This window comes from Microplitis mediator, chromosome 10 (genome assembly GCF_029852145.1).
Source record: "Microplitis mediator isolate UGA2020A chromosome 10, iyMicMedi2.1, whole genome shotgun sequence".
NCBI classification, from domain to species: domain Eukaryota; kingdom Metazoa; phylum Arthropoda; class Insecta; order Hymenoptera; family Braconidae; genus Microplitis; species Microplitis mediator.
Genome location: NC_079978.1, coordinates 2,231,238 through 2,257,634, shown reverse-complemented (window position 1 = coordinate 2,257,634; position 26,397 = coordinate 2,231,238). Strand labels below are relative to the sequence as shown.

The following is a 26,397-nucleotide window of genomic DNA, read 5'->3' as shown; positions in this document are numbered from 1 at the left end:
TCGGCCTTTTCTCTTCTATTGCTCTGGTCTTTATTTATTATTCATCTCCGCTATTAAACGAAAAAATTTAGGCCAAGTTATGAGGGCTAAAAATTTAATGACTCGAAATTAGTCCGAAATTTTTTACCGAGAAGCGTTTTTTTTTTTTTTAAATTTAAATCTGAATAAAAAATTTCTATCCACGATTTCCGGTTCTGAATAAATCAGTCAGTAGTGCAGATAAATTGTTGTTTTATTTTACTACAATGCCACGAGAATCAATGAGTTATTTTTAAATAATTAGACTTTGATAAATTAATTGTGCAATTAATTTTCAATGCTGATTGAATAATTTTATTTCTATCAATTTAGAAAATATATAATTAATAAAAGTCAATTAATGACATAATTAACCTAATGGTTCCGTGGTTTCTCCATTTGTCGAAGGTCGAACGGTAATTGGGTCCCACTTTAATATTAAGTACTCAATTATTTCGAAGGGGAATAAAAAATTTACGGAGGGGTAATGGATCAATCACACGAGAAACCCCAACGATATAAAGAGGGTAACTTTTGAATTTTAGATTAAAAGTTATCAGTAATAGTCACATCCCATTGAACTGACGGATTATATCGTTCTATTATTCTACAGATATTATTTCCAAAGTACTGATTCGCAAGTAAGTAGAAAAATTAAAATAAAAAGTGCGCATTTGGACAATAAAAATTTATGATCCTGAAGTTAACAGATAAACAGATAATAAATAAACACGGCTTATTGATACTCATTGTAAAAGGAGTTCAATTCTCAAAAAAATATTATGTTAATAAAATTTTTAAGATATGTTATGAACAAAAAACATTATACGTTTATAGTAACAATATTTGTTTATTGTTTTTTTACATGTAAAAAATAATTCGGGTCACAAATAATTAACTTTCAAGAAAAAAAAATATTTTTTTAGATGTCTTCAACTCTTGATGAATTTTACCGCCAAATTATTATTTTACTGTTAACAACATGCGATTTAGTAATAACCCTCCGGACGAGGTTTATCTATACATTCGTCTTGAATCCATGTTACATACCAATGCGGACGACATGTCAATCTCCCACAGCAGTCGAAATCATCTTTACACTGAGAAAAAAAAAATTAAATTCAAGAAAACATGCTTACTTGATTCATAAAACTTAAAAACAAGAAAAAATTTACTACATCAAAGTATAATATTAATTATCTTTATAACAATTGTTTCAATCTATTCATTAATTTCTACAGACAATGCATTTTTACTAAAATTAATAAAAAATATTTTCTTGGCACTATTCAAGTAAACTAATATTTAAATTAAGAAATTTTACTTGGAAATATACACCATAACACCAATAATAATAATTGTATTATTAATAATAATAATAATAAAAAAAAAGTTGTGTGATAATTTCAGTATGAAGATATATTATATTTATACTTACTTTTTCTCCTGACCATTTACAGGCTTCAACGGTCACTTGCATAATTGCAATGATGACCAACATGCCAATTATTCCAAACAGTACCTTTGACATTTTTGAATGATCTTCAGCTAAATAATTTAGGATTAGTTAATTAATAATTATTATCTGCTTAGGGAATTAAAGAAAAATATATGGATTTTGTAGAACATAAAATTCTCCTTCGAATGAGTACCCAGGTGACGAGGTTTGAAAAGAAGGAAAATTAAAAAAATTTAAAACTTTTATCGCAGATATAGTCATGTGGGTACTCGTTTCAGAGATAATTTTATGACGATTTATCACTTATATAATTAAAATATGTGATATATTTCGTTTTAGTATTAAATTTATCTAATGAAATAATTGACAATTATTTGAAAAAAGAAATTTACATTATAATTAATATATTTATTACTTACTTGATTATCAATTAGACTCGAGAATATTCAAGTTGTCTCTGAAGTTACGATCAAGACAGTGGATATAAAATCAAATTTTCGGTCGGTATTTAAACGAAAACAATAAATATATGGGGGACTGTCTCAGCTAATAAATGAAGACATTACTGGCAATAGAATTATTGCAGGAGAGGGGACAAAGATAAACAAATCCATGTCGATTATTATCATGATATTGCAATTTTTTTAAAAAAATCTGCAGCTCCAAAAAATCGGTGGTAAGTGCGGCCCATTATACCCCCCAATTAATTCGTATGTGTAAGTAAATAGGAAATTTGGCGCTCTCTCAAACGAATACCCACAAGACATATTTATTTTCAATAGTTACAAATGTCACATGTATGTAACATATGTTTAATTTTTTAAATATATACAGGTTGTTGGTACTCGGTCGAAAAGGCGTTAAATTCTCTAATGTGAAGATTTTCATTTTAAAAAATATACTGTTGATAATAATTATTTGTGGGTTTTTTCATTTTTTTTTAATAGCAGTGAGCATGTAGGGTAATTAAATGTTTTAAACAAAGCTGTTCGGGGAATACCTAATTTCGTCGAATTGATAACGGGCGGGACAAAGAAAAAAAATCTAAGTCACTTACAATAGCGATAACTAATGACTCTGGAGTTAGCCGACACCCGCCATTTTTAAACTGAAAAATCTTATAACTTTAGAAGTGTTGATTTTCCAAATTTCTGAACGTGTATTTTCTTATAAAGATCAAATTTTAAAAACGGTTTAACTTTTAATTAATTATTAATTTATGAGTTTGTATTAAAATAACAATCCGAGTATTTTTGATCTTTCAAAAAAAATTAAAAAATCTACACGAGTATTTTTTCAAAATTCAAAAATTTTTATTTTTTTTTTAAATTACAAGATATTTTATTTAAAAATAGCAAGTAAAGGTTAATTTTCGGATGAAAAATTGGAAAAGTCAAAAATAATAAAAAGTACTCGTCTAGATTTCGAAAAATTGTATAGAGAAATTAAAAACTAATGAGGTTTGTAAAAGTTTTCAAATAAAAAACAAGTAATCTTAAAATCTAATTTCAAATTATACCTCAAGTATTATTTTTTTATTTTTTCAAAAAAATACTCGTCTGGAAAATTGGAAAATCAACACTTCTAAGTTATAAGATTTTTCAGTTTAAAAATGGTAGGTGTCGGCTAACTCCAGAATCATCAGTTATCTCTATTGTCAGTGACTCATATTTTTTTTCCTTGTCTCGCCCGTTATCAATTCAACTGAATTAGGGTATTCCCCGAACAGCTTTGTTTAAAACATTTAATTACCCTACATGCTCACTGCTATTAAAAAAAAAGGAAAAACCCCTCAAATAATTATTATCAACAGTATATTTTTTTTAATTAAAATCTTCACATTAGAGAATTCAACGCTTTTTCGACCGAGTACCAACAACCTGTATATATTTAAAAAATTAAACATATGTTACATACATGTGATATTTGTAACTATTTAAAATAAATATGTCTTGTGGGTATTCGTTTGAGAGAGCGTCAAATTTCCTATTCACTTACACATACAAATTAATTGGGGGGTATAATGGGCCGCACTGACCGCCGATTTTTTGGGGCTGCAGATATTTTTTTAAATATTGCAATATCATGATTATGATCGACATGGATTTTTTTATCTTTGTCCCCTCTCCTGCAATAATTCTATTGCCAGTAATGTCTTCATTTATTGGCTGAGACAGTCCCCCATATATTTGTTGTTTTCGTTTAAATACCGACCGAAAATTTGATTTTATATCCACTGTCTTGATCGTAACTTCAGAGACAACTTGAATATTTTCGAGTCTAATTAATAATCAAGTAAGTAATAAATATATTAATTAAAATTAAAATTTCTTTTTTCAAATAATTGTCAATTATTTCATTAGATGAATCTAATACTAAAACGAAATATATCACATATTTTAATTATATAAGAGATAAATCGTCATAAAATTATCTCTGAAACGAGTACCCACATGACTATATCTGCGATAAAAGTTTTAAATTTTTTTAATTTTCCTTCTTTTCAAACCTCGTCACCTGAGTACTCATTCAAAGGAGAATTTTATGTTTTACAAAATTTATATATTTTTCTTTAATTCCCTAAGCAGATAATAATTATTAATTAACTAAACCTAAATTATTTAGCTGAAGATCATTCAAAAATGTCAAAGGTACTGTTTGGAATAATTGGCATGTTGGTCATCATTGCAATTATGCAAGTGACCGTTGAAGCCTGTAAATGGTCAGGAGAAAAAGTAAGTATAAAAATAATATATCTTCATACTGAAATTATCACACAACTTTTTTTTTATTATTATTATTATTATTATTATTATTATTAATACAATTATTATTATTGGTGTTATGGTGTATATTTCCAAGTAAAATTTCTCAATTTAAGTATTAGTTTACTTGAATAGTGCCAAGAAAATATTTTTTATTAATTTTAGTAAAAATGCATTGTCTGTAGAAATTAATGAATAGATTGAAACAATTGTTATAAAGATAATTAATATTATACTTTGATGTAGTAAATTTTTTCTTGTTTTTAAGTTTTATGAATCAAGTAAGCATGTTTTCTTGAATTTAATTTTTTTTTTCTCAGTGTAAAGATGATTTCGACTGCTGTGGGAGATTGACATGTCGTCCGCATTGGTATGTAACATGGATTCAAGACGAATGTATAGATAAACCTCGTCCGGAGGGTTATTACTAAATCGCATGTTGTTAACAGTAAAATAATAATTTGGCGGTAAAATTCATCAAGAGTTGGACATCTAAAAAAATATTTTTATTTCTTGAAAGTTAATTATTTGTAACCCGAATTATTCTTTACATGTGAAAAAACAATAAACAAATATTGTTACTATAAACGTATAATGTTTTTTATTCATAAAATATCTTAAAAATTTTATTACCATAAAATTTTCTTGAGAATTGAATCCCTTTTAAAATGAGTATCAATAAGCCGTATTTATTTTTAATCATTACGAATATATACATACAAATATTTATATACATTCACATCTACACTGAGAAAAAAAAATAGTTTTATTAAAAAATTTACTCTATACAAAAACATATATTCTTAATAATTTTCGAAAATACAATTTTGTCTCAAGAATTCGTAGAATTTATGAAAACATTTGTTATTGAATTCAAGCAAAGCTATTCTTCTGTTTACCCATAATATAATAACAAATTTATATAATATCAAAATAAATTTGATGCTTTTTTCTCAAGAAATCAATTATTAATAATAATAAAATAAAAATTCGTAATTGATTTCTTGAAACAAGAAATTCTTGTTTGGACAATAGTATTTTTTTTCTCAGTGTAGATCTGAACTAAGCTGGTCAGTTATTTTATATAAATTTCTCTCAATAAGATATTGAAATATTTTCGGTCAAAAATAGCTAAGCGTGAAAATTTTCACAACCGAGATATTTTCACAAATTGTCCGAATTATTTCGCTTAACAACGGCGTCGCCCTCTATTTCGCGCGTATCAAAGCATAAGGTCACGGGTGACCACACTGTTATGATTTAACCACAATGATCTAATAATCAGATTAGCTTTAATGATTATTCTCTCTGAATAGGAGGGAATACACAGGATTTAACCGAATCCGCATATGGAATCTACTGTTCCTTTCAATAATAAAATATATATGTATATTAACTCCGGATATAATACCTTTTTATGTTAAAATCCAATTGTTTAAACCACAATGCGGATATCAGCGCGTTTGCAGAAACTACGTGGTTATTGATAGAGCTTTACAATGAAATGCTCACCTGATGTGCACTTTACTGATGCTTCATATTCAATTACGATCATATCAGTAAAACCGTAAGTGTTATATCGCAATGTTAAGAGAGAGAACATTCTCATATATCCATGAATTTTCATCGTTATCCTATACGTCGTTTACGCTCAAATTTATTTCCCCACAATATTTTATTATATTGTTATTTCCTTTTCATAACATTCATTTCACGACCATAAAATAATCCATTAAATTTGGCTTACAAAATTATTTTTAAAAACAGTCCAATCAATACTTTCTCTCCGCGAAATATAAAATCAAACCAAATAAAACGAGTAAATTAAATAAAATATGTTTTGTAAATACACAATTTTTTTTTTTATTCAGTTATGAATAAATGAAATACAAACGATTATAGTTGTTACTCAAACCAAATAAATTTTTTTTTTTTCATTTCGCTGCATTTAAAAGGACGGGAATAATGAAAATCAATCTAGTGTATAAAAGTGTACATGTGACGCTAAATCTCTGTACAAAATCCATATTAATATACATGTACTGCTTACCAACACTTTCAATATATATATATGTATACATGAATATGGGTGTCGAAATATTCATGCGCGGAATTTTCATATAATAACTAATCCGTTAAGTTTGGTAGTTTTCCCAGCGTGTTATTATTACCCCTCCCTCCTCAAATGAAGTCTGTGTTATCCGTTTTATCTAAATGTATCCTGTTTCCTTCATCATTTACCCTTTCCTCGCCATAATTCACATCATAATTTATATACATATAGAGAAGGGCTTTGCAAACGGGTGCTAAGAAAAAAGTGAACTTTTTTTATCCTGAATCCTCATGACTCTTTATTTTTGACTCTTATTTTATACGAATCAAAAAAATTTATAATTGCCATTAAAATATATTTTTTTCATTTTTTGGCAAAATTTTGTATTCTCAAAAAATTGTAAAAAATCATTTTTAATACAGGGGTTGATTCAAAAATTTCTGATCAAGAGAAGAAAATCATAATTTTGATGCCTACATCTAAATTTTTTGGCAATCGAATAAAGAAATTCAATTTTTTTTTAAATTTCCCGACATTTTGGCATTTTAATTCTTTTTGAAAAAAATTTAATCAAAATTTGTGGATACCCAATTTTTTTCAGTCCTCTTCTATAAATTTATTTAATAATATATAAAAATTTATATACATGAATTATAACCGGGCGTTAAAATGTTTTTCGGATAAAATCCGATACTTATTCAGCTCTGAAGTACACGACACTCTCTTTGTCCTAAAAGAGCGGAGGATATTGAAGTTTTGGGTCAATGCACCATTATAACTATATACTTTCAATTCCGTCAAGAGTCAGAGGCGAATATGCAGGCGGACGGGTGAAAAAAGTGAATAAAAATAATAGTAATAGTAATAGAAAAAAAAAAAAAAAAATGAAAGCACTGAGTTAAGAGCCAAAGAGAGTGGGATTACCGGGTAGGGAAGCGGAGAGGGCGCTTTCGGTCGGATAAGTGAAAAAAAGAGAAGTCGGAGTAAAAAGTGATGCAGGTTGTCGGAAAACCAGCGAATATGTTGGAAATGTGTGGCACTAGAAAGGGATACTGTAGGATAGTAGAACTTGAATAGATGAGTAGAAGAATATGCTGAAGAAGTGCAAGATAAGGATGAGAAAGGATTCAGAAAGAGCTCTTCCGGCTTATTCGGGTCAGGAAAGTCGATTACTCGGTGACGTACCAGCCTCCATGTCGAAACCTATTCCAGTCGAGTTTAAACTCTTAATTCTTTATCAAACTGTAAACAAACACGAGTTTACACAAGTCTGTCGTGCACTCTCTCCCATAATCAACGTCTCTTATAACTTTGCCGTTCTGAAACTCTTGTTATTACTTTCTAGATACATTCACTACTTAAATTTCACAGCTAATGAGATGTTGTCTGCGTACTTGTATTTACGAGAGCTCAAGCACTGCCAGTCCCTCGTGCTGCTCATTATCACTCAGTGTCTATGTGATTCTTATCAATTTTTCTATTCATTACAATTCATCAGAACTTAATTTTGAGATGTTTTTCAAAAAATTCAAAAATTTGAACCTTACAATTATTTTTACTTCCATGCCAAATTCGCCAAAAAATTTTAAAAATAATTTCAATGGTAATTCAAAATTTTTTCTCTATATGTGAATAAGAAATTGACAATTTTTTAATATTCCAACGATAGAACACATTTTTCTTCGTACTCTTATTTCATCCCACGTCTATACAAGAATTTGAACCGAGTTTTGAATTTTATAAAATTATTCAATACTTTTGAGTCAATAAAATCATATATATAAATATTTCCCGCAGAAAATTTAATATAGTAAGTATTCCAATATTAAATTTTAATAAAAATATTTCCAAACAAAATTATGTAAATATTGTTTACAAATAAAAAAACATATTCCCATGCAATAAAAAGTTTTTAAGTAGCAAAAAATATATAAAATTAAATAAACAAACTAAATATATATGTTGATTTATGCGTATATAAAATATATATTTCCGGACACGATATTCTCTTGATGGATGTATAAAATATGAAAGGCAGAGCACATCTGTGTTGGATATCATGCTGCTGGTATTAAAATGCAGTCAGCTTCAGCAACTACACAACCCACCGCAACTACATCTACATCACACCCACATCTACATCTACATCTACGGTACTCCCACCGGTGTACTACAGAACAACTTGAGAGTAAGAGAGAATGACGGGGATGAAATTCTTCAAGTCTGTGAACAGGTGAATTCTTGAGCTGTCTGAACAAGACACGAGTTGCGTTTAAAGTTGGTATACACACATACCACTAACACCACTTGTACCACGACAATCACCATCAGCAGCAGCTTCAGTAGAAGCAGACCCAGAAGCAGAAGCACCATCAGCTAAGATATAACAGCATTGACTAGTTTCAAAGCACGATCCAACATTTTCTCATTCTCGGTTACCTCAGCTTGAATATTCTACAAAGTCCACGTACTGTAAGAGTTATCGATAAGTCTACCAATCGATCTTTACGTCTATTCGACCCTCGTTCGCTTAAAACCAATTTACCTTGTATAGAGAAACTTCCTCTCCGGAAAGTAACGTTTGATTTATTAATTTTTTTTGAACAAACTAAAAAAAATTCTCTAGAAGCTCGCAATCAAATTTCATCAGCTTCTGATTACAAACAAGTTGTTGTTTATTTTTAAAACCAATCATTTTTTTTGTGTATTTATTTTCACGTGATGATTGAGGATGAATGCCGTTGATTCAATCCATCATAACTGTCGTAATGCAAGAGATAAAACTATTTGACATCGTTCAAGAAGTAATTTTATCAAGTTTATGTCTGACTCAAGAACTTTCGCGCTACTAACATCGCCAATACACCATGGGTTTTATCACTTAAGAGAAGACTTTAACGCTAAAACGATAAACTTTCCTCGAGTTTAGCTCCAGAGCTAGAGAAGAGACATTACAGCTAAATAAGTCCGCAGAGACATTTTTAAACTTTTTTTTTTCCAACAATGGCTCGTGAGTGGCTTTTTAAAAGTTTAGATAAAAAAGTGTAATAAATCATACTATTTATTTCATACTTTTCAACAGATTACAAGATTTTTTTTATTCGAAAATTTAAAAAACAAACTAGAATATTTAAGAGAAGAAAATAAAAATTTAAATATCTGTTTTGATGTTTTTTTTAGTAGTAAAACAAAAAAATTCCATTAACGTCAGTAAACACTACAAGTTATTTTCAGTTATACGTCACTTCTGTCAAACAGATTCCGAACTCTCTCACGAGACGACCAAAACTTTCTCTAGTGCCTGAACTATCCACGGGTCCGATGGCCTCGGGGCTGTGCCAATCGTGTGATATATATCAGGAATTGACCGTTTGGACGAATTTCCCGGAGGACTTTTAGTGACAACTAAGTTGTTTAGAAAAAAAAAAAAATCTATAATTAACGACTAATAAAAAAAAAGTACAATGTGATAAATTCAGACGCGCATTAGTATCACGACGGCATAAATTAATTAAAAAATAAAAACACGAGTTAAAACCCTTTGCAGAGACATCGTATTTAGTAATCCGATAAAATAGATCTGGATGAATGTCAAATAAAAAAAGATATCAAAGCAGAATGTGAAAAATAGACGAGTGTGCGTTGCGTGGGATTTTTTTGTCAATTCAAAGTGAGATTAAAAAAAATAAGAAATGAACAGCAAATGAAAATAAGGACGAGCGTGGGGTTGAATGAACGAAAATTTTTTAATTATCGCGAGTTATTCTGAGCTCTGAATTACTTTCTAAAGAAATCGATTGGTTCTAAAAATATAAAATACTGTTTTTCAGGCTCGACGAAAAGTTTTCGCGGGTGTTGAGAGACATGCGCGCACATTCATACTCCAAGTCCGACAGACATCAGCTTTAAGCTCGGTTTGTTACAAAAAGTCTGCCAGAGAGCTACTCACTCACTCACTTACTCACTTACTCACTCACTTACTCACTCGTTATGTTTTTTACTCTGTCTCTATTCTACGGATGAATGGGCGAACCGCGTTTCCCGCGTGTTTTTATCCCCACGTCAGTTTACAAACTCAACTCCTACTCGTCCTCTTTATTTTTCATTTCTTTTATTTTATTTTTTTGTTCCCGCGCCTCTGCCAGAGGACATTGACTCTTGGCTGCGCACAATTGGTTGATGGTCAAATCAATCGATGGACTATTCACAAAGCGATACATCCAATAGAATGCCATTCGCATATCAATTAAAACATTCAATACTCAAAGAGGATGGCCGCTACATCGGATATTTTTTTTATCGCGGTTATTATCATTAATTAAACCTTCATTCGTTCAACATAAATCCCTTTGCAGTTCATAATTTTATTGCAAACGCTCTTCTCAATAAACTTCAAACACTCGTACTTGATAATATTTATTTTAATTTATTTAATCAAATGTTTGAGTAAATTTTCCATTTCATATTTAAACAAAATTTTAAATTAAAATTTTTTTTTATAAATCATCAGATTTTTTTTTTAATCAAAAACTTTTGCACCATAGAGAGAAGAGCCATGCAAATATTATTAAAAAAATAAACGTCTAAAATATTTATTTCCACGCTGTTACCCACAATTATATAAATAATTTTATTAAAAATACAAAGAAATTTTTTTCCATTTTTCCGAGGCCACAAAATAGTAAAATATTTAACGAATTCACGATAAAAAAAAATCGATCCCATTTTACCGAACCCTCTGAACGTTTATCCACATAATTTAGTTTTAAAAAAATGAATAGTGTAACATTGTTATAAAAATATGAAATATATGAATAAATAAAAGGTTATTGAATTTGTATTAGTTTGCTGAGGAATAACCAATCATGCGGATCCATACATTACAATATTACTATGGTAACGTTAGTATGTTTGAAAGCATTTGCATATCTATGAACACATAACTGAGAGTAACGGTACTCTACGAACGCAAGGATACTCACGGCAAGAAGGAGGAGTTGAGGTCGCAATGGAGATGGCGATGAAGGTGGAGGTGGAGATGATTGCAGAGAATCTCAAGAAGAGCATAATACAGAAATGCGACTATACTTGCTTTGTATTGTATATGTATGTATATATATATATATATATGATGGCGCCGGGGGTACCATTTGTAATGATAATTACAAGCCGGGTACCAATTTGTTGGCCCGCAAAGGACACACGCCACAGTACATCAGCTACTCATTTACATTCCTCGCCAGTGGCAACAATCCACAATTATCCAGTACTAGCCAATGTAAATTACCATTTTACAAATAAATTGTTTAACATTGTTCGTTTGTCTAGACATTTTATGTTATTAATATTTTTAGTTGTCAACTTGTGACTTTAAAATATAAATTTACTGATATGGAGACATTTTATGTTAACTCTCAACCCTTTGCCTCTACTTTCTTTGGTAGTACGTACGGAGATTTCAACATGATGGCGAATGGTATGATAATGAAATAGCAGAACTTTGTGATATGAAAGGGTGGGAAAGGTACGAGACAAAGACGATATGCTGGCTCTTTACTTGGAGTAAATGTACGGACGATATTATAAATTATAATGTTAAACATGATATGTGAAAGATGATGAAGTGAAAAAGAGATTTTGGATTCTGGTACACACAGAAAAGCGCCGGGAAATGAAACGGATGACAGCTTGGGTGAAATGTACCAGCCTGGCGAACTGAATAATCGCCGACATTTTACTTCTTTGTGCCGAGCGAAACTTGGTTATTATTTTTTATTCAATCTTCTCTTTTAATTATTCATTTTCTTCATAATATTCCCTCTGGGTTTGTTTGCTGACGTCGTATTATATTTGTGTTTATAAGACTTCTTATTTTTAATTCAAATTTGTTTTTTATAATAAAGTTTTTAAACCCGACTATTAAAAATAATAGTTTGTGCTAAAAGTCGAAATTTGTTTAAAAAAATTTTTAAACTGATAAAACAAAAATTTTCAAAACCTTCTTGATCACTTTTGCGAATTTCTAAAATTTCTGTGTACAAACTTTGAAAAAATTTGTTGATTCAGACCAAAATTGCAGCATTCGACGCGATTTTTTCAAATTCGGGGTCGATTAGACTTTAGATTCCATCACTTGAATAATTTGGACATCAACTAAAAAAAGTCTTTTCAAAATTTAAATTTTTTGAACATTTCAAAATCTATTCCATAAATTAATTTCCCATTTTCATTAAATGAAAACTCACAATCGTTATGCGAATTCAAAAAATCTTTTGAAAATTGGACTTGAATCGATAACTTAAATTTTTTTTTTGAAAATTTGAAATTCCCGCAATCGCAAGTTAAGAAAACAGAAAATCTGCGGTGTAGTGAATCGAAACACTAGTACAAACAATACTCAATAGAAAAACATATTTTTATTATTTTTAGAAAGTAAAAAGTTTGTCTCCGTTTCAAAATTCTAAAACAAATAAATATATACAGAAAGATCTATTGTATATTTATCTGAAATAAATAAATGAAATACCCTTGAGTATCGCGTACCAGAAATGCAAGACAGAAAAGTAAAAAAATAATATGACTTTGCATAAAAAAATGAAAGAATATTTTACAGCATTCTTGGTATTAAGTTTTAACAGATCGAAAATATAGAAACTACTTGAAGAGTTTAGTTTGTACAAAAAAGTACTATTGTATTCTATATAAATATGTATCTATGTATATTCATATAAAAATAAAGTGTGTAGTGAGAGACATAGAGAAGCGAGTAAAAAAGAGTTATACATCGTTGAACCTTCGTACAGAAGACACCGGCTTTGTTTGGTGAAAAATGTGAGGGCGCTCATGCAGGAATTCGAATTCACGTCAGTGGTTACGTGTCGCTTTTCTCGCAACCTATTCCTTTCTTGTTTAAATTTAAACTTTACTCCTTTTACTTTTTCTTCACTCGCTAAATAATTTTTTCGGCGCACTCGCAACGCGAACCTGCCGTCTCGTGGTTTATCTCAGGTCTAACCACAGACAGGAGACGCGACGCGAAAACTTGACTAGTCCTTGAATTAATCATGACGGCTGCTCTGCATAATTTCATTTTAAACCAGCCTCCGTCCACAGGACGTCTAGCCCCGCAGTGTTTCAGAGTAAATTGTAACTTGTAAACTTGCAATTTGGACTCGAACTTTTGTCAAACGCCCAGCTCGCTCGTTATTGTTAATAATACATACATTTAATATTTATTCAGTTGTCGGGAGAACAATATTATCAAATAAAATAAAAGTACTGTTAACAAGTAACAAGACGCCAGGAAATTGTCCCAAAGAAATATGAGATACGAGGTAAGAATTGTTATAAAAATATATTAAAAAAACTTACCCTTGCTTTCGGTGTTTGCTTTAGTCCAATAGCAGGCTGGCTCCGGTTGCTCTGCAAATAAATAATTTTTCATAAGTCTCTGCTGGAAACAAGTGATAAAATAACAAAAACATTTAATAAAACAACCGGGTAGATATAAATATTTATCGCTGAAACAAACAATCATTTTCCATCAGCTCCGAGCTACTAAATTATAAAAAAAAACTAGGGCCATTATGCTGAAGCTAATGGCCAGAGTAGAAGAAAAATGTTCTAGTGTTACTGTCACGAAGCGCGGGGACCCGCGTAAATCTTAATTGATCCGTGGGGACAAACGAGTGAGCCCGAGCATGTTGAGCACGCAGTGAAATTGTATCAGGAATGAGGGTAGAAGGAGGATAGAAGGAGGCCGAAGGGGATGAATGCGATGTATACAATACGAGACAGTACAAGACAAGGGCGGACAAACCGTTACCGTTACCGTTACTGTTACCGTTAGCGTTACTATTACTATTACCGTGGACTATACGGTCCCTCGTGACTTAACGGCCGCAAGTGAGAGAGCACCAGGTTCGTTATCTCCATTATATGACGGACAGAGAGGACCAGGCCTGAATGCAATATAATGTCCGCTGCGATACGACGTACAGCCAGAACCCCCTAGTATTATCTCTGTCAGTCTGCCTCTGTACTGAGTGTCTCTGTCTGCACGAGCATTACGATTCGCTGTGTCCTCGAGTAGTTTCGTACTACGTGATAATTAAGCGGTTTATACCAATTAATTCCGAATAATTGCATCTCGCAATTAGTTCAATTATTACGGTTATCCTTAACGTGTTGGTCTACCATCAATTCTTAGGAGACCGAACCGACTGAGACGATAACTTTCCCTGTACTGCTGTTTGATGAGAAAGCGCAGGAGTATGGATGCTTATGCTAGATTAGAGCGCTGAGCTTGAGATTTGCGGAATGATATTCTCGACGGTTTGTAATTAAGAACAACCGGAGATGTTTCACCAAAGGGAATAATCTGACGTCATCAAAGGAATCGGATAAATTTTTCATTTAAATATTGTCTTGTTCAAATCGTGATTTAATGATGCGTTGGAATCGAGTTTCATTCAAAAGGAGATTACATTAAAAGTTAAAAAACTGAGAAGTTGATTGCAGATTGGAGATTGAGGAGAGCAGATAGCTGGTATTATGGCTTGGGAGTTTCAAGACGAGTCGCTAGGAAAGAAATATTCAGTCAGGTGTAAACTGAAACGGGATATAATCTTGGTGTCTTTTGTAACACTGGTATCTGTATTTTTTATTAAATACTCGGGCGGTACAAAAGAAGCGTTCGAGTATGAATTTTTTACAGGTTTACTTTAAATAAAAATCCGTTGGCATATGCAAATGGGTTTAATACTTTTTGTACCCCTGGTTTTAGAGGAGTATTAGTCAGTGATCTGTAGGTTGTGACGCCGGTACCAATATTTGCCCGGGAGTTCGCCCTGCTATTATCGACGTTACCGCGTTGAAAATTAAGTGCCCAAGGTGCTCGACCTACTTTAGTAATTACGTACCCAGCGGCATACTTTCTGCTCTCCATACACTACTTTATCCCAACCCCTTTCTTATCGTATGACGAAAAGCTACCTTTTTGTTCCCTGTAACAACAGACTCGCTAATACCGCGATAAAAAAACTCTATTCAAACAATAAAATTGTTGATCCAAATAATTAACAAACCGACTCAACTTTTAATTAAATAAATTTAGTACCCGCGCTGTTTAATTCTGTATGTTAAAAATTTTTACCGATCAATATTTACCCGGAAATTAAATGTGAGATTTTTCTATTTTTTAGCCGCTTACTCTACTAACTGTCAGAACATCTACCTAAAATAGTGAACTATGACACACTGCAGTAGTTAAATTATAATATCCTCGATAAAATAATGATAATAATCAAAGTAATGTTAACATTAAAGTGAAAAGAGAGTACGAATATTCAAAATTTGACGAACGAATGAAAGTAGAAAGGAGTTGCGCAAAAAAATAACCGACAGGTAATCAATATCCGACCGACGACTTGCACGGATGAAACCCGTCTGCGTGCGTTTTACATATAAAATCCTATGAGTAGTCGATAAAATTGTCATTTAAAATGATTTAACAGTAAGCAAAATACTGTCATGTATTCACCAGATCGCGACTATTCTGTCAATACAACAAACATCACTTGTACTTGGACATTTGCATCTAAATCTATATCTATCTATGTCTGTCTGGATGTAGACCCCACCACCAATAACGTGTACTGCAGAGTGCACATACATTAACCTATTTCTATTTAGCGAGGTGGTTTTGCATATGTGTTCAATTAATTTTCCATTTAATTTCTGTAAAATAAATAGCAAATTCAATTTATATTTAGACCGCAACGGAAAATTAAACTAACGTCAGTTTAAACCGCCGGACCGAACCGGGTAACGGAAAATTTGTTTGAGTGATGCTTTATGGGTCATCCGGAGTAGAGATATTAGAGTATGTGTTGTATGTAATATAAAAATATATCGAGGTACGAGTGGAGATCGTATCGAATTTTTATTGCAGTTCAATCTACAATACCGTTGTTTTACGACTCAGCTGTCAATGCGCTTGTCCAGTTTCATGTGCACGATTGGCTTTGCTTTACTTCACTTCTCATTATTTTATTTCTACACTCAAAAGTTGGCGGTGTAAGCGCTCGCTGAGGAAAAAAGTCGCTAATCAATGGCGATAGTTTTAAAAAATATCAAATGGGAAATTTGAACGCGGATACAAATTACGCACGTGTGCGTAGATAATGTAATTGCAATTTGCAGTTTGAATTTTTTTATTATTTTATTCCGAAGCAGCATAGCCGCTGGTGTGTACGAGCTACTAATTATTTCAGGCGTACGCAAATATTAGTGCAACAGTGAGCAAATTAAAACGGATGCCTCTCTAGTTATTGTGTTATATTTTGTTTCATATTATTTTATTTTTTTTTTATTTATTTTTATTTTTATTTGGACTCTCTATAGTTACTTTTGGCTCTCAACGGCACCAACATCAACATCAACATCAATACTAGTAGCAGTTGCAGTTTCACGAGAGCCGTATATAGAAATTTGTACATGTGATTCGCATTATTCTCTTTGTTTTCATTTGCACCTGTCGATTTTGTGGTTTTTCTCGTTCTATTTTCTAGCTTTGCTAGTCATTTCATTTCTAATTTGTCCGGAAATATATTTGCGGTTACTATTCTCTGCAATCGTATTTACACCCGTTAACCCGATTCCATCAGAATACAAATAAAGAAGCAAAAATAATAAAACGGAAAGTTCGATCTCGATATTTTTTTATGTAAGTAATCAAAAATAATTATTTTCCAAATTGTCCGTAAATAATGTAGGTATTTTTGAACCCAAATCATCTCTATTGTGTCCTACATAATTAATTTGATGTCTCATTACATTAAAATAATTTATTTAAGGAATTTTTCGGACTCGGAAAGTGCGAGAAGCCAAATTTGGGCAGATTGCCATGTCTACTCAGAACCTAACTATCCCGTACCAACTTTATTAAAAACTCGTTAGCCCCAATAGCTCAGCTCAAAAATTTCTTGATTCCACGATTTCTTTACTCCATTACATCATTATTCCAAGACAACTCTACCCAAACTTTTGAAAAAAAGTAAACAGCTCAGTAAGCAGGAAAATGCTTTCTTTTTCTCCAAAATTTGGGTAGAGTTGTCTTGGAATAATGATGTAATGAAGTAAAGAAATCTTGGAATCAAGAAATTTTTGAACTGAACTATTAGGGCTAACGATTTTTTAATAAAGTTGGTACGGGATAGTTAGGTTCTGAGTAGACATGAAAAACTGCCCAAATTTTCATTTCCTTAAAATAATTTTGGCTCAATAAGTTATAGATCAAATTGAACGGAATATAGTATAGTGCCGGATAGCTCAACTGGTAGAGCACTCGGCGCGATACCGAATTGGTCTGGGTTCGATTCCCAATTCGGGCTATCTATATTTTTCTCAATTTATCTATAAATTGTCTTATTGAGAAGGTTATTTGCATGTTTGCATGTTTAGGTTTCCACTATATAAAAATGGAATTTTCTTCCACCATTTAAATATAGTGGAAACCTAAACATTATTTGAGCTACAAGAAAAAATTACTAATAGAATTTATTTGAATAAAAGATCAGACAAGTATTTAAATACATAATTAAACAAAAATGTACTCATGTTAATAATCCAACATAATCCGTCAACTTAAAATATTCCGAATTACAAAAACAACTTAAACTTGATGGAAGCTCTCGGATGCAAAGATGCAAATTCGCGTCAAGAGTTTGTTTGATTCACCATTTCATTTGATATCCCCTTATACTTGTCGTTGTACTCATCGTCGCTTCGGGTGTGCTAACTCCATCTATATGTATTCATACACATATACATCCATAAAATATATCTACATGTACGTATGTATATATATAAAGTCTGTAAAGCCGGGAACGAGCTCTATTTATCAGTTCTCTTACCCCTTGGACCGGTTTACAGTTGCCCGTGCGCATACACCAGCTCCACCCTCTTAACATTAATTCAGCTCTACACTTATCGAGGATTTTATTTCGTTACGATTATTTATCCTGTTCGTTCGCTCGATTGCACGCCTTTTCCACTTAACTACACTCTGCTACCAGCTCGCTTGTTCCCTCGTTTAATCCCACTTTTCTCTGGAAAATTTTTCACCCGCTATTTTTATATCTAAAACTTATACATATTCTCAAGAAATTGGATCAATTGGGCTACTCATCCCCCCTCTAACTCCAGCTGCCGGTAATATTCCCAAAGCATTGATACGATTGGATTTCATTGGATTGAATTGGATTGGATTAAAGGGAAATTTATTCTTATCGCATCTCATCGGGAATCCTTGCCAACCACTCGCTATATTCTCTGCTCTCCATTCTCCATTCTCTACCCTCCACATTCTACCCCTCACTCTTCACCCTCTACTCTTTACTCTTTACCTCCACACTCCACCTATCACTCTCTGCATTCTACACTATCCTCTCTCTACTCTAAACTAACTCTAGATGTCGTGAATAATAGTATTGAAGCCAAAGCAAACATAATTAACATCACGGTGAATAAAGAAAATTCAAGAGCCAACTATACTGTGTGTACAGTGTGCCCGTAGGGTTATAAGCTAATGAAAACACTGTGAGTCGTAGTTTCATTCAGGAAACTTTCAAAGAACCCACACGTAATTGACCTATTGAAGTGAATAAACGTACTCTCAGACTATCTGATACACTTTGCTAGCTTCATATATCATCACCGTATATACAGATATATATAAAGCAGCAAGACCTTGCGTCATCGTCAGCCACTTATTCAAAAGCTCCAACAACTAAAATTGACGTTTCGCAAACTTTTTGTGTCCGAGCACACTCGACTCGGTTCCTGTTAAAAGAGAGTCAATATATTGTGTGACACATGTTTTATAACCCGCACACCAAAGATACAACTTTCTGTATCACACTTATTATAAACTTATCGAGTTTGGATATAAATCTACGGTACATGGGATCAACATGAATATGAGATTGAGGATGAGGATGAGGATGAGTATAAATATTAAATATAAAAAATTTCTGAAGATAATTTATTATCGACGAAGGATTATATTATGGCTCACAGGAAATTGCGTCGGAACTCTCGACCCTGTTATCTTTAATGAGCTCTTTCAGCGAACAAAAATCCATTTGTAGAGACACCATTCTATGAAGAGTTTTATTGTAAAATATTACAACGGCCATGGCAACGGGTTATGAAAAACATTACTTTAAATTCTAACGAAAGTTATCAAGCTATCGCAATAAAAAAATATGATTATGGTTAATTATTGTAATTATAACTGAGGAGTTGAGGATGAGCATAAGTAGTATAAGGGGATGATGATAATTATCGTAACAATTAAGTCGTAATTAATGAGTTTGAAGCTGGGGAAAATTTTATTAGAATTATAGTAGTATGTAATATTCTCGGAGACTGTGCTAGTACACGCGGTCTTGACTAAGGAGCCTCTGCTGGAACCTCGGTCTTTGAGAATTAGCCCCGAGTTACAGCGAGGGTTGAAAAAACCGTCGGTGGCTTTTTGTGGTTTATGCAGAGCTCCCGTCAATTATTCAAATAATTATTCTTATTATTGTGACTGTTACAAAAGCATTTAAATATTTATATGTGTATCTAATAATTTTTAATTTAACCGGGTAATTTATTTAAGCTGGGAGTCTGTGAATTTTAGCGAATGATAGTGGACGCTTTAAACTACCACGTGTGCCATCGCCTCGGTCTTTTGGATCTCCGCTCATACCGGGTAGTACTCGCTCATATTTAATTCATGGAACAGAACGCATTCGCGCAACACTTTCGTCCCTTGATAACGTCCGCAAACCCGTCGTCTGCGTACCGCCCAGCGCTTTGCGGAGCAACGTCGGCTGAAATTTAAACGGGTATTCTCCTGCCGTCGACAAACTCATGGGTGTGTAGAGCCCCTATACAAGCTCGCCGACGACAGCTACTGAAATTATAACGTGGAATTGTCACTGAAATAATGTGTTTGTTCAGTAGTACCGAATGACAAAAAAGGATCAGCAGGAACAATGAGGGTATTAGAGACACAAAGCCCAAAAAATATTATTAAAAAGAGAAAAAAAATGTGTGAAGTTACGTTTTTTTTTACTGTCCGACACTCGTGTTAACTTTAAACACTCTTTTAAAATGTGTGAGCATTTTTTGACATTTAACAATTCAGCTTTTATGTGTATTAAACTGCGCACATACAGCCGAGAAGGGGCCGAGTGAAAGCAGGAGCAAGAGACCAAATAGAAGGGAGAGACGAAAATGTAAAACTATTTACACTGTCGAGAAGTTTGAATAATAACCTGACATTCGCAACGAAATTCGCGAGAATATATATTTTCGTACCGCAAAATTTTTTCATTTTAAATCTTATTACACTCTATACTTTATATATATATTTTATAAATTACATTTTCTCGTTTCATTTTACGTACTGCTCGACTATAAATACCATTCCGGGTTGAGGTTTGCCAGATAATACAACCGAGAGCTTACAAAGGAACAGTATGAGTTAGTGTTTATTCAGCATTCTCGATTTTCAGTAACGAAAGACACTGCTGGGGATAAAACCTCACAGGTGTGCATGCATTGTTATTTCTAGGTATGGAGGGATGTGTCTAGAGTCTCAAGTCTATATGTATATATATAAATGTATGAATAATATGATGGTATTATATAATATAACTGTTGCCGGTTGGCGGTTGTTTTACCTCTGCCTCGGGCGACTGGACAATGAGCGAAGTCCTCGGAGGCTTCTCCGGCGGTACTTTCTTGAGGGTCCCGGAAAACGTGACCCCTGTGGGTGCGGTGAGACTGCTGGCAGAGGTGACGTTTATTGCATTGGAAGATGAGCAAGAAGAAGAAGAAGAAGGACAACTAGCAACAATGTTGTCTGGCGCGTCTGCAGTCGACTGGCACATCAATCGATACTGGTGCTGGGAGCCGCGTGTCCCGTCATTCCTTTCAAACTGTGAGTTAGTTGGTAATGTAATTTGCGATGCTCGCTCTAGCTCAGATGACTCGACTTGAATGCGAGGCGATAATCTATCGGATGTCAGTGATTGACACATTTGATTGGTAAAACCGGCGGCTGACAGATATGCGTTACCAGAATTACGATGTAATAAATGCTGATGATCGATTATTTGCTTGTGCTCGGACTGATGATGATGTTGCTGCTGTTGTTGGTCGATAGCTTGATCCGCGAAGGCTTTCATTTGCATGTGATGCATGTCGTTGAAGACGTTTTTCTGCTGTAACTCTATAGCCTGGCGCATCGATTTTTCGGTCGCCTGACGGTCTTGCAGACACTGGAGGCGTGACTGCAAATCAGTTTGGTGGTGCTGGTACTGAGCAACTTGATCCAAAAGCTGATTTTGATTTTGTAGACACTGGAGTCGTGCCTGAAGATCACTTTGTTGACGTTCAAATTGGCTAAGCTTCTCGGCAATCATATCAAGACTTTGTTGATTGTGCATTTGCTGCTGCTGCTGCTGTTGTAGATGCTGCTGAGAATGATTGTATTCGGTTTTATCAGCAAGCAAATCTCCCGAAGCAGACTGAAGATTCTCAGCTTGGCTCTTACTGTGTGTTAACAAACAAGCAGATATATTGTGGCTTTTCTTGTGACTGTGTATTATGTGATCACTCTGCTCAAGCGGTTTCATCGGATTATCACCACTGAAATCTGTTACAACAGTCAGCAGCGTCTTAGTGTCAAGCTTGGCTTCACTTAACGCAGGAAACTGATGACACAAATTTGGACTAGCACGTTGAGACGATGTAGTACTTATCCCAGGACCGAGATTCGCTACAGAGCCGGTGATTGGTTGATCCTCGAAATCCTTGCGAGAGAGTTCCATGTGTTTGGTCAAATCTGCGCTAACATGACGAAGATGACGGCGCTGTTCCATTATCGTGTTCTGGCTGATGTTAGGAATCGGCTGAAATGCAACTTGGGGAACTCTGATGTCTTTGCCACGTTGCTGCTCGTCAAGAGGGATCATCACTCGGGGATCTCGGCGTTCCTCCGACGGGTTTCGTGAACGAGGACTCGTTGTGAACATTGGATTCGGAATCATAGTGCGCTCGACATCGTGACGCTGACGTTGCTCAGCCCAAATTACCAATTCCTGACGTGTTTTTTCGAAATTCTGACTAGCAACGTATGACGGACTGTTTTGTGGAGCTCGTTCGCACGAATTATCACGAACGGCCATAAATGGCATAGGCGATCTTCTCACATCTTCAATACGCTTCGGATCAATAACTACAGGCATTGGCGAACGTCGATGCTCTTCAAAATAATCCGAACGTCTGTTTTCTTGCTGCATTACTGGACGTTGATTTGGACTAATGTTTCCCCATTCGGATGGTTTTCTATTTGTTATGTCAGACATGACGCTTTTTCGATTATCCTGTCGCACATCGTAGGGCATTGCAGATACTCGGAGAACCGGTTCAATTCGTTTAGTAGAATCATTTTGAAAAACTTGATTATTCTCTGCAGTCCACTTTTTTTCGGTCAACCCCGACGGAGGTTTCCGTGCAGTCAACGTAGACGCGTCTCCTGTATCTCCAGGGAACGTAAAAGTAATAGTATCATTTCGTCTGGGAAAACTTGTAGTCACGTCTACAGATACAGATTTGCGGTGTTCGGAGCGCGACACATAGAGACCGCAGTCGCTTGCTATCGTGTCGACAATCGTGTCTCTCGTTGACTGATCATTGGTTGAATCAACGTATAAACCGTCCTGGCGTGTTCTTGGTGTTTGATTAACAGGAGTTGGAAAAGATCGGGCATCTGATACGGGAACAGCAGTAGTCGTTGTAAGTGTAGTTGCTGGTTCCTGTGATGTAGGAGGTACATTTTGATTAACAACGCCAGTATTTGCTGTACTAATACCAGCTCCAGGAGTATTAGCATTAGTAGTAGTAGTAGTCATGGGTTTAATTACTGGCATATCAGTAATTGATTTTCGATTTCCCGAATCACTGGTGATCTTAGAATTAATGCGAGGGGGTACCATTGGTTTAGGACCTCGTGTTGTATTACTATTAACAGATCTATCAGTTCCCGATGCAATAACGTTTTGTGCGATCGGCTGAATGATAGGTTGACCTTGATATTGAGACACCTCTTGTGAGTATCTCTGGGGATTAGGTGAAGTTTGTTGATTAAACTGTTGAGCCGTGTAGATAGGGGCATGTGGATTATAGGGTATTGGATTCATCAAAGTCTGTGGATATTGACTGTACGTATACTGCGGTTGTCCAGCAAATTGACCATAACTTTGAGATACTGTGGGTTGAGCCGTCATTATAACACCCGGATAAAAACCAGGTGGTTGGGGACTTGCCGATTGCGATGGCAACTGAGAACTATGCTGGACTGTTACATAACCACCAGTTGGTCCGCTAAACACCGGATTACCGGTACCCTGAGTGTGAGCATAAAGCGATGAGTCTCTGTACGTGACGTCTCTTGTCACGTAGCCGACGCGATCGCCGTATTGACCCGCCTGCTGGGCGTACATCTGCGATCTGACCTCAAATGGACCGCGAGCTTGTGGATACTGACTCTGATCAGGTACAAAATCCGGTACAAAGTGCGGCTGAATTTGTACTGGCAGTGTCTGAGTAGCTGTTTGAGATACATGGGCGTGTTCCAAGCCAGCTTTGTCTGATGGATACTGCTGGTGTTGTACAGGAAGTTGTCCAGCGACGACAGGGTGTCGATCCTCTGGTTGACCCATTGTTGACTGTAATCTCCCGGAAGTGGGGTAAATGCCTGTTTGGGATACTGATGGATAATCCATTGACGAAACCTCCGAATGTGGATACTGTTGTTGTAAACGTGAAGATACTGCTGCCGTTTGTGATGGCTGTTGCAACGATACAGCGGGATTTCGTTCCAATCCCATGCGCTCGTAATCCACTGTACGATTTTCAAAGCCATTCGATAAGTCAGGTTTTGATTCAGCTGCTTTAATGCCATTTTGATTGGGCCCATTTGACTGATGGTGATGCTGCTGTTGCGTTTCACCGGGGTTTTCATTTTGAATAGTGCCATTAGGGGGTTCTCCAGAACCGGATTGTGACATTGCGGCCCCCACCGACGGTCTTCCGCCGATGTAGCCGAGGATTCGCCCCAATCCGCACACTGTGGCGGCTTACGAGGCACTCGAAGCAATTTATCGTAACAACATAAACAAAGCAAAACTATTAAGCCCACTTATATTATTATTATTATTAATATCACTATTACTATTTATATATTTTATCAGAAATATTCTCTTCTCGCTGCTGTAGACTTCCTCTGGACCACGTTCAGTTTGACGATAACTTTCTCATCGATTCTCCGGCTTTACGATTCAATGCTTCAGAGAATATCTGCTGTTCAAACGTACGCCAAGTAAAGAGAATGATTCAATTCCAAAGACAGATAGTAGAAGATCTTGTTCAACTTTTTTATCATACAGATTTTCTTTGCTCACAGTAGCCGTCTCCTTTTTCGACGCACAAATGGATTTATGAAGAATGCTTTTTGTCGTAAAAACTTTCATGCTTTTGTAAACAGCATAAAGTTGATTTTAAATTTACACTCGACTGATATTTCTTCTTTTATTTTTATTTGTTTTACTTATATTTGTTAAATATAGCTTTCAAAGTATATTATCCGTTTATAAATTTATTTTCCAATAATTACTGTATCAATAGAAACGAGTTCAGTCAAGGGAATCTGCAATTTATTCAATTTACTGGCAAATATTTTACTTAAATAAACATTTCAATTCCAATGGGCTCTTCATTAATATCGTGATATATATAACAAAACCTTTTGATGTATTTAAATATATCTCCATAAATACATATATAAATTACTGACTGATTTTCATGAGTGATGACCACAAATTAGTCAAAATTGAATCAAACTAATGGCTCACTAGACATTCTTTGCTCTATATCATTTTCCAATACTATAATTTCGTTGCATTACCGCGCACTTTAACTCAATAAAGTACAAAAAAAATAAACAATAAAATACTTAATCGATAAACGCACTTCGATTTGATTTTTTCATTTTCAGTTATGATAAAGTAACACATTCACTATTCAGTCAATGTCATTGTCAATCATGTTTAATTTTTTTATCGCGTACTCTTGTCACAGCAGACAACGTCCACTAGATTGACGTTGCTTCAAATTAATTTTCCAGCCACACCCAAACGAGTTTATCTGTAAAATATAACAAACATTTGCGTTGCTCATATCAATGCCTATATACTTCCCTCTTCACACGAGGCGGTAGCAGTAACAGTAAAATGACTCGTTATGTGCTGATTGTGCTCCCGCGATCAATATACATAAGACTTCATTCACCCTTAATCCTAAGCTCTCCGTACCAACAAATCAACTCAACTTAATTACCGCCCAGCACAATGTGCGCTAGTTCACTCATAATCATAATCCTAATCATAATAATAGTCTTAATATCATCAAAACTAAACTAATTAATATTTTCTCAAATTTACAATCCATCATTAGAATTGCTGAGGAACTCAGAACCTTCGATCTTATAAACAAACTCCAGCAAGCATTACTATACCTGACACCTAGCAGAATGATTAAGACTCGGCGCGAGAAGTTGGATAGTTATTCACTCATTGAATATGTAAGCCGAGCAATAATTTCAACGCGATATTGGGCAAAATTCAAGTTAGTTCGTGATCCAATCAGCAAAGCCGATTAAATCCGATAATGTGAACTTGGAAATGTCAGGCCTTCGGTTCGGCAAACGAATATCCCCGGAGTAGTTACGGGCAGCCGACTAACAAACAGCCTGGTTGCCAACCAACCAGCTAGCAGCAGCCTACAATCCTAATATCTACTCGCTTGCACCGGATCCCAGTCTAAATCCCAATTAATCGCCGGGACCACTGATCTATCGATCCGGCGCACCGATATCATGGTAATTCCACAGTGATATGTCGTACGTCATCCAGCGGGAGATCGTTATACCAGTTGGTCCTCCGGCGGCACATACGTCATCTATGTTTGCACGGCGTATATTGACT

General features: G+C 34.4%; 1 protein-coding gene across 1 annotated transcript in view; it reads right to left on the bottom strand.

The window, feature by feature from the left end:
• LOC130675449 (uncharacterized) overlaps positions 1-26,397 on the bottom strand; it is a 188,385-nt gene that overhangs the window by 147,060 nt on the left and 14,928 nt on the right. The window contains exons 2-3 of the mRNA XM_057481145.1: positions 21,031-25,558; positions 13,667-13,717 (exon numbers count right to left, since the gene is read on the bottom strand). Coding sequence (XP_057337128.1) covers positions 13,667-13,717; positions 21,031-24,423 — 3,444 coding nt within the window. The 5' untranslated portion in view covers positions 24,424-25,558. The remainder of the gene's footprint in view (positions 1-13,666; positions 13,718-21,030; positions 25,559-26,397) is intronic.